At 38.8% G+C, this 10,464-nt stretch overlaps 1 protein-coding gene across 1 annotated transcript; it reads right to left on the bottom strand.

The window, feature by feature from the left end:
• Positions 1-440: 440 nt before the first annotated feature.
• On the bottom strand, positions 441-1,585 carry LOC117513675 (cardiac phospholamban-like). The gene has a single exon (XM_034173916.1). The coding sequence runs from the start codon at positions 1,291-1,293 to the stop codon at positions 1,132-1,134; it is 162 nt and encodes a 53-aa protein (XP_034029807.1). The 5' UTR covers positions 1,294-1,585; the 3' UTR covers positions 441-1,131.
• Between the last annotated feature and the right edge of the window lie 8,879 nt (positions 1,586-10,464).

The raw sequence follows: 10,464 nt of genomic DNA, 5'->3' as shown, positions 1-10,464 counted from the left end.
ATTTCAAAACGTGCTACAGTCTTCCAAACATACATGGGCAGAAAATATATGAAACATGATTATCAACATTATTATCCTAATAATGTATAATGTTGAATGTAAAAACAGTGATACTGAGTGGAGTGCGGTTTTGTTTTCTTGCTGGGCTGATGTCTAAAGGAGGTAAAGATATACTAGGTGTTGGATTATTTGTTGAGCTGTGAAAGGAACCTGACAATTGTTTTCTGCACCTTGTTGCCATGGTGAGGAGAAAACCAATTTCTGCTACAGTTAAACCGGATCAAGTCAGTGAAGATCAAACTGACTGTAAATGAACACAATCAGAGAAATGTGCAATCACGCCATGCAGAGTGACTCTTTATAATTAATGAAGTTCGTGCTTGTATCCTGGCATTAAATTCCACCGTCTGACACAGAACAATGTTCACACTTGTGTTTTCAGTAGGATATCTGCAAATATTTGTGATTTCATTAGGCATACTCAAATAAAGAAAGTGTGAGAAGTGTGTTAGTGAGAGAAGAGGAAATTTTAAGGCAGATGCCAATCACCATCAAAATATACTCAATTCTTCCCAGAACCAAGGACCAGATCGTACGTTATTATATTTTATAGCTTAGCCTTACTTCCAAAGATTTCTTTATCATGTTAAGTTTTGCATCCTCCCCAAGCAAAGATGTTTTTGCCCACATTTATTCATTGTATTGTTGACAACAAATGAAGTTTCAGTCATTTTGCTGAAATGTTTGACCCTGACTTCATAAGAACATGATTTTGTGATGGACACACATAATGTGTCACATTTTTTTGTAAGTTCAGAGAAGTATTTTACTGATTAAACAATTTTCATGAAACCCAGTTAAAAAAAACCTGAGCCTGTCCTCAAAAAAATGTAATTTTTGAGTGGATTCTTCAAATGTAACAGATTTTGAAGCATTTGGAAATAAGGCATTTTGGACCTTGGCAACGGTGTACATTCCAGTGCTGCAAAGCTTTTGCATTTATGATGTACAATAAGTCAAACTTTGATGATGCTGATTGACTTGACATGTGGTCACGTCACTAGTCACTGTATGTGCACTCATTTGCCCAAAATGCCCAATCTCAAATAGCCATGGGTGAGGCCTGCTCATTCAGCTGCTCAGCAGGACGATGATGTATATGAGCAACAGACAGATGAGAATGAGCGTGAAGTTGACGAAGAGCTCCTGCAGGTTCCTCTTAGCTTGTGGAGTGACTTCGATCTGAGATGCCCGGCGGATGGCGGACTTGGTCATATGTTGAACACGCTCCATGGAGACGGCAGAGTGGTCACACTGGGATTGGCTGGATATGACAAGAGATAGTTTGGCTTGCTGGAATGGAGAGGAGCCTGACTGGACCGAACAGGATCCAGCGAGGAGGAATGAGTTCAGTCACAAAGAACCAGGATGCAAATCAAATGTCAATTAAATTACAGCTTGACTTTGTTCTTTGAGATGAAAAAATGGACTTTGGCAGCTTGTTGTGGAGTCAACTGAATGATCTCTTCACTCCCCTTCTTCTCGTCTTCTCTGTGATTTAAAACAAGACACAAAGGGTGACAACAAAATTAAGTCCAAATGGAATCACATATACATGACAGTCCTATTGATGGTGTGGAGCTGTGCTTGGGACATTTGTGTCTTAAATGTGTTCAGTCTGTTTTTACATATGTTACAGATATGTATGTTTTCTTTCCAAAATATAATTATATCTGCCAAGATTTTGTTTGGAAACCATGTGCTTTTTCCTGTGGGCACAATCAGTATAGCGCCAAAGAGAACATAAACAGAAAACACACCATGTGGTGTTGGTACCATACTACTATCATGCAGATGAGGCAGGCATTGATGTAAAGGTACTAACTACAAACAGTTCAGATGTAACATACTGCATTACCTTAGGACTCACTTTATGACTGATTGATTGGTTAAAATAACAATACAAGAAATTTATGGTCATGGGTACACTGGAAGATCTGTTTTGTGAGACAGTGTTATATTTTTGTGGTTATATTAATTATAAACCATCTATATTAACCAATTGACCTCTATGTGTGTGTATGCCTGCATGTGTGTATGGCTTTGATCACAGAGGAACTGGGGAGAGCTCACATTTGCAGTTTGGTATGCTTATGTATTTTGGGTCAAGGATGAACACTACAAAAATGGAAAGTCAATAGGACTAATATTTTTTTGGTGAAATTAGTGATATTAGCTAACCAGTAAGGGTTTTGAGGTTTAAATGTTGTTATTGTGGACATTGTTACTCTAACAGTGTTGTTAGACTAACAATTTATTGTATTTTTGTAGTTCAGTTGGTTTAGTTAGTTTATTTAAATGTCATATTGCTGTTACCATGAGTGACAAGTGTACTGCATTTGATGTCTTCCCCCACCGTTTTCCATTGTGTGTCAAAGTAAAAGCACCTGCTTGCAGCAAAATGCAGGAATGACAAAAAGCTGTGCATTCATGCGTGTATGCATATAACTTTGATCACAGATAAACTGTGGAGAGCTGACTTTTGCCATTTAGTCAGTGGTGGGCACAGATAACCAAAAAATTAACTTTGATAACAGATAATCAGATAACTGAAAAGTTATCTTTCATAAAGATAAAACGATAAACCACCCAAAAACGTAGCGGTAGTTACACATAACCGATAAATTTCAGTATTTTGAGTTTAACACCACAGTCGCTTCTGGTAGCATCAAAAGCGACAACGGCCCAAACAATGAGCCAGCACTTCTGTCATTGAACATCTTGCCCGCTGCTGGAAGCTCCTGTTTACTACATGGCTTCCAGCACAGACGCAAGCTGAGATGAGCCACAAAGCGCAACTCTCTACTCAATCACAATGCTGCCGGTCAGGCGGAGGTCTTGGGAAAATAAAGCAATGCTGAGTTATGGTTCGGTGTATAAATAAAATGAATACTGATAGAATACTCCATTAATGTCAATTCTGTCATTTGTACAAAGTTAAAATATAACATATATCTTTTAAATGTTGAATAATGCACTATTCTGAAGTTTGTAACAAACAGACAGATCGCAAAGGATTCTGGGTAAATGTGCCTCCGCTAACCCTGATTTGGTTGAGTCTTCATTATGTAAACCAACACGTTAATTGTAGGTGTGTTGTGGGTTGGTGTTTACAGATAAATGTGCTTTTGTAAAATATTCCATTTTTTTATTTGTAAAAACAGGCATTTAAAAAAAAAAAAAGCCAAGTTGTAATTAGATAACTGTCTGATATAACCGGTGTCAAATATAAATAGAACACTGCCATGATCTACTGGTGCCAGACATCAGTACTTAAGCTGGGCTTACACTGTGCGAGTTTTGACCCTTTTTCAGCTGATTTTTCATTCATGTGAGAATTTTTTGGATCGCACTGAGTTTCAGGTTAATCGCGTGTCCTGCATCGTTTAGTATACATGGAGTAATGAGCTGCATTTATATCTCACGACCACCTCCTGATTGGCAATCGTATGGTCAGATGAAATCAAACCTGTTTGATATTCTGGTCAGCCGTCGGAGGATATCCCGCTGCTGAAGAGCTACAAGCATCCAACCTCTCGCACTGTGCTGTGCAAACACCACAGACCTGTCTTGTATGTTTTTTTTTTAACTTTGATGTCTCCCATTGAGAGTTTTGTAAAAAATAAGAAATGTAATTAAATTAGAAAAAAAAAGCTTCTGTTTACGCTTTGCTTCTGGAACACGAGTTCCAACGTGTGGTTTTTGAACGTACGAGGTCTGTTAGAAAAGTATCCGACCTTTTTATTTTTTTCAAAAACCTGATGGATTTGAATCATGTGTGCTTGCATGAGCTAATCTTGAACCTTCGCCTGTCGATTGCGTCATTTCTTGGTAAGCAGCCTTTGTGTGAGGTGTGTGTCGTGCGCTCAGCGTTTTTTCATTCCAAGGAAAAGACGGAACAACTGGAGCAGTGCAACTGCATCAAATTTTGCTAGAAACTGGGCGACAGCCAGGTGGAAACCATTCTGATTATTCAGACGGCTTTCGGTGACGATCCTATGGGCATCACACAGATTAAGCAGCGGTACAACCGGTTTAAAGACGGCTGCACAACAGTAGAGATCGAGCCGTGCTCCGGGCGGCCATCAACATGCTGAAATGAGCAGATCATTTCCAAAGTGAACGCTGTGGTGATGCGGGACCGTCCTGTGACTATCCGAGTAATTGCGGAAGAGGTGGACATCAGCACTTTTTCGGCACATTCCACTGTGACAGAAGATTTTGCCATGAAAGAGTTGCAGCGAAATTCATGCGATGGCTTCGGCACGAAGCTGCTGACGGAGCAAAAGCGCCACCACGTTGAAGTCTCACAGGACATGCTGGACTCCGAAAAAATGATGCCCACCTCTTCACCATTCGGAAGATTCAGACGGCTTTCGGTGGCCTTTCAGTTGTGGACTATCTGAGAAATTGTGGAAGAGGTGAGCATGTCACAACATACTGCCATGAATACTACTGGCCAGTAGATGGCAGTAGAGACCGTAAAAACTTGCCAAAGCAAAAGTCCAGATAATCCGTGTCTGCTACATTTAAGATGCGTGGAATTTGATAAATGCAAACACAATAACGTCTTTAAACCCAGAGAATATATTCACAAGAGTTTTAGGCACTAGAGTTCAATGCTGTTGTCCGTGGAGCCTTATCTGAAATGCATTTCTCATGTCGTGAACGTACTGAGATTACCCTATAATATACCCATAATGCACCTGGACACAGCATGTCCACACTAAAACCTTAAAATTAGCGCATTACTTTAAAACTAAAACATATATCTGATATTTTCACTTTATTTAACTTCAGACGTGATGTTAATTTAAATAACTTGTCCAAAATTAGTTTGGTTAAATTTGAACCATAAGTTAAAAATGTATGCCTCTAGATGACTTGGGTGCAATCCCCCAGTTTAACAAGCTGTTTCCAGTTTTGTAAGTAATTTTTAATCCAGTTCAAAGCCGCTCCTCTGATCCCGTACAGTTCCATCTTTGAAATAATAGATTGAGATCAATGTATCAAAAGGCTTTCTCAGGTCAATAAATAAACCCATTACTATTTCCCTTTGGTCCACATGACTACTGATCTCTTCTACTGAATTGAGCAGTGCCATATCATATTCATATGAATTCTCATTAATTCCATATCATATTCATCTTTGTTCTTATACGTAAAATATGTTAAATTGTTATTGATGTGGATTTAGTATAATAGTATTCAATATTTTCCATGTTTCCTTTATGTTGTTTTTACTGTCATTTAGTACTTTTTCCAAAGTATGATTTTTTTTCCAATTTCGCATGATAGCTGTTAATTTATTTTATAGTCCTTATATTAATCTCTGCCTCTCTGATTTAGTTTTTTTTATGAATTCTCTGTATAGCATATTTTTCTCTGCAAGCCTATTGAAGACCTTTAGTTATCCATGGATGAGCTCTATATTTATTCTTATTACTATACTGTATAACGGACAATTTTTGTTGTATATATGAGAAATATGTTTCAAATTCTGAATATGCCAAGTTAGCATCCTGTTTTGCGTAAATGGGATTCCAATTCTGTAAAACTAAATCATGTTTTAAGTCAGTGATAGCTTCTTCAGATTCCAAAAGCTTACAATATTGTATTTTCTCAGTACATTTTTATTTAAGTGCAGATCAATTATTGTAAAAATTGGTAAATGGTCACTGATGTCATTGATTAATAAGCCACTTAGTGTTTTGATATCAATATCAGTTGTAAATATATTGTCAATGAAAATAACTGAATGTGAATCTGAATATGGTTTTAATTTGACAAACAAAGACAGTGGCTGAAAACATTAAAACTACGAAACATTTCATTCATGGTACCAACATGAAACTAAAGTCACTCATGATAATTGCAAAATGAGACTTATGTAAACTGATAAAAAACAACATTAACAACACTGTTAATAACAATAATAACAACAACTAAAACCTCAAAACCCCCAAACTCCCATGGTGCATTGCAGCACAGCATCCATTGTTTATTGGCCAGCTACAATTGCTAATTTCTCCAAAAATATTTGTCTTATCAACTTTAAGTTTTCGCAGCATTCAACCATGACCCAAAATACATAAATATGCCAAACGGCAAATGTCAGTGATCCCCGGTTTTTGTATGATCAAAGCCAAACACATGCACACAGAGGCCACTTAGCTATTATAATATAGATGGATGGCACAAGAAAGTGAAAACACTTCTTCCCTTTGTGATCCATTTAAAAGTCAAATGACAAAATAGAAGTCATAATAAAATATGATAATAATAATAATAATAATAATGTGTATGTGATAACAATAATGTAAACAATTTATAAATACATTAAGACAGTAAATTAACATTAAAAAATTACATAATTAACAGGAAATAAAAGCTTTGAGTTCTTCTTCTAAAAACTGCTGAGGTGTAAAGCCTGGTACACATGGCAAGATAATTAGGCTGATATGGACCCGATCTTCCCCCTCCGCAATCTTAAGGATGACTCGACAATCGTGATGACACTAAAGATATCTTATCAGATATCCTTCTGTGTGTTGTATTTTAAGAGTGCTCTGATCTGCTCGGAAGGACGTCAGAAGTGCTCCGATTGCAAATTGGGGATATCCAACATGTTGGATTGTTTTGGCCCGATATCGCAGTGTGAAAGTGAGGTGACGGACATACGGAGCAGAAATAAACTCAAAACAGCTGTTCTGACTTACCAGAAAGTCTGGTGGTCGCGCTGTCTGCACTTCTTTAAAGAATGCCTTTTCTTTTTGTATCTTTTTTTCCCCTCTGTTTTAAATAGTCAACAAACTATCTCCACCTGTTCACCTCTGAAGTTACATTTAATCTTGAGGAGATTTTGCAAGATTTCCTGTCAGACCTGGGAATGTTCGTGTGTGAAATCTGTTCGTGTGTGGTGGTGTGTTTTTACCGTGTGGCTGAACACCACACACTGTACCTAACCTGTTAGATCTGTGATTTTTTTATCTCCACGTGTGTGGTCTCTCAGGTTTTGGAAACCTTCAGATAATTTTAAAATCCTGCCATGTGAACCAGGCATAAGGTTCTAAAAACATTTTGGTCTCACACGCCATTCCAACTTATCATTGATACTTGGCATAATCTATTACCACCCTTGAAAACCACTGACCTCTACTGGTGGTTGGCTCTCACAGCGGTATTGTATCACTTCCTGTTCCGGAGCACAGCGGTGTTTTGCTGTATCTGTTAGCTGTTTAATCTGCATAGTTAGATTGATCTAGATAACGATTTATTTCACAGTGTAATCTTCACGTGCCTTAAATAAAGCACTCTCTCTGCTGAATCACCTCTAAATTATTTTCACATTATTCACTTTGTGTGTTTTTAGGAATCCGCTAGCTTAGCGCGGCTATTAGCTGTTAGCCGGTTTAGCATGGCGGCTTCTCCTGTCTCTCCTGCACTTTTCTGCGCTGGGTGTGAAATGTTTAGTTATTCCTCGGCCTCCTTTAGCAGTAACGGTACTTGTTCGCAGCTTTGGAGGCCAGGCTGGAGACTCGGCTCCTTGGAAAATCCTACAGCTAGCCAGGCCCCTGTAGTTGGTGCGGACCAAGGTAGATTAGCCGCCGTTTGCTGTCCCCTAGCAGATCCCGAGCAGCCGGGAAAGCAGGCCGGCTGGGTGACTGTGAGGAAGAAGCGTAGTTCTAAACAGAAGCCCCCTGTACACCACCAACCGGTTCACATTTCTAACCGTTTTTCCCCACTCGGCAACACACCCGCCGAGGAACAAACTCTGGTTATTGGTGACTCTGTTTTGAGAAATGTGAAGTTAGTGACACCAGCAACCATAGTCAAATGTCTTCCGGGGGCCAGAGCAGGTGACATTGAAGGAAATTTGAAACTGCTGGCTAAGGCTAAGTGTAAATTTGGTAAGATTGTAATTCACGTCGGCAGTAATGGCACCCGGTTACACCAATCGGCGGTCACTAAAATTAATATTGAATCGGTGTGTAACTTTGCAAAAACAATGTTGGACTCTGTAGTTTTCTCTGGGCCCCTCCCCAATCGGACCGGGACTGACATGTTTAGCCGCTATGTTCTCCTTGAATTGCTGGCTGTCTGAGTGGTGTCCAAAAATGAGGTGGGGTTCATAGATAATTGGCAAAGCTTCTGGGGAAAACCTGGTCTTGTTAGGAGAGACGGCATCCATCCCACTTTGGATGGAGCAGCTCTCATCTCTAGAAATCTGGCCAATTTGATTAAACCCTCCAAAATCGTGACTATCCAGGGTTGGGACCAGGAAGCAGAGTTGTAGTCTTACACACCTCTCTGCAGCTTCTCTCCCCCTGCCATCCCCCCAATCCCCATCCACGTAGAGACGGTGCCTGCTCCCAGACCACCAATAACCAGTAAAAATCTATTTAAGCATAAAAATTCAAAAAGAAAGAATATATAGCACCTTCAACTGCATCACAGACTAAAACAGTTAAATGTGGTTTATTAAATATTAGGTCTCTCTCTTCTAAGATCCCTGTTAGTAAATGATATAATAATTGATCAACATATTGATTTATTCTGCCTTACAGAAACCTGGTTACAGCAGGATGAATATGTTAGTTTAAATGAGTCAACACCCCCAAGTCAGACTAACTGTCAGAATGCTCAAAGCACGGGTCGAGGAGGAGGATTAGCAGCAATCTTCCACTCCTGCTTATTAATTAATCAAAGACCAGACAGAGCTTTAATTCATTTGAAAGCTTGACTCTTAGTCTTGTCCATCCAAATTGGAAGTCTCAAAAACCAGTTTTATTTGTTATTATCGATCGTCCACCTGGTCGTTACTGTGAGTTTCTTTGTGATTTCTCAGCCTTTTGTCTGACTTAGTGCTTAGCTCAGATAATTATAGTGGGTGATTTTAACATCCACATAGATACTGAGAATGACAGCCTCAACACTGCACTGCATTTAATCTATTATTAGACTCAGTTGGCTTTGCTCAAAATGTAATGAGCCCACCTACCCCTTTAACCACACTTTAGATCTTGTTCTGACATATGGCATAGAAATTGAAGAATTAACAGTATTCCCTGAAAACCCCCTTTTGTCTGATCATTTCTTAATAACATTTACATTTACTTTAATTGACTACCCAGGCAGTGGGCAATAAGTTTCATTACAGTAGAAGTCTTTCTGAAAGCGCTGTAACTAGGGTTTAAGGATATGATTCCTTCTTTGTTAGTTCTTCAATGCCATATACCAACACAGTGCAGTTAAACTGTTGCAGAGTGCTACCTAAACTCTGTGAGTGAGACAGATTATCTCGTCAATAGCTTACATCCTCATTGAGCACAACTTTGGATGCTGTAGCTCCCCTGAAAAAGAGAGGCCTTAAATCAGAAGTGCCTGACTCCGTGGTATAACACACAAACTTGCAGCTTAAAGCAGATAACCCGTAAGCTGGAGAGGAAATGGCGTCTCACTATTTAGAAGATCTTCATTTAGCCTGGAAAAAGAGTCTGTTGCTCTATAAAAAAGCCATCTGTAAAGCTAGGACATTTTACTATTCATCACTAATTGAAGAAAATAAGAACAACCCCAGGTTTCTTTTCAGCACTGTAGCCAGGCTGACAAAGAGTCAGAGCTCTATTGAGCCGAGTATTCCTTTAACTTTAACTAGTAATGACTTCATGACTTTCTCTGCAAATAAAATTTTAACTATTAGAGAAAAAAAATTATTCATAACCATTCCAAACACATATCTTTATGTTTGGCTGCTTTCAGTAATGCTGGTATTTGGTTAGACTCTTTCTCTCCGATTGTTCTGTCTGAGTTCTTTTCATTAGTCACTTCCTCCAAACCATCAACATGTCTATTAGACCCCATTCCTACCAGGCTGCTCAAGGAAGCCCTACCATTAATTAATGCTACGATCTTAAATATGATCAGTCTCTCTTTTTTAGTTGGCTATGTACCACAGGCTTTTAAGGTGGCAGTAATTAAACCATTACTTAAAAAGCCATCACTTGACCCAGCTATCTTAGCTAATTATAGGCCAATCTCCAACCTTCCTTTTCTCTCAAAAATTCTTGAAAGGGTAGCTGTAAAACAGCTAACTGATCATCTGCAGAGGAATGGTCTATTTGAAGAGTTTCAGTCAGGTTTCAGAATTCATCATAGTACAGAAACAGCATTAGTGAAGGTTACAAATGATCTTCTTATGGCCTCAGACAGTGGACTCATCTCTGTGCTCGTCCTGTTAAACCTCAGTGCAGCTTTTGATGCTGTTGACCATAAAATTTTATTACAGAGATTAGAGCATGTCATACGTATTAAAGGCACTGCGCTGCAGTCGTTTGAATCATATTTATCTAATAGATTACAATTTGTTCATGTAAATGGGGAATCTTCTTCATGGTCTAAGGT

This window comes from Thalassophryne amazonica, chromosome 1 (assembly GCF_902500255.1).
Source record: "Thalassophryne amazonica chromosome 1, fThaAma1.1, whole genome shotgun sequence".
Lineage (NCBI taxonomy): Eukaryota > Metazoa > Chordata > Actinopteri > Batrachoidiformes > Batrachoididae > Thalassophryne > Thalassophryne amazonica.
This window is presented reverse-complemented; position numbering and strand designations above follow the sequence as displayed.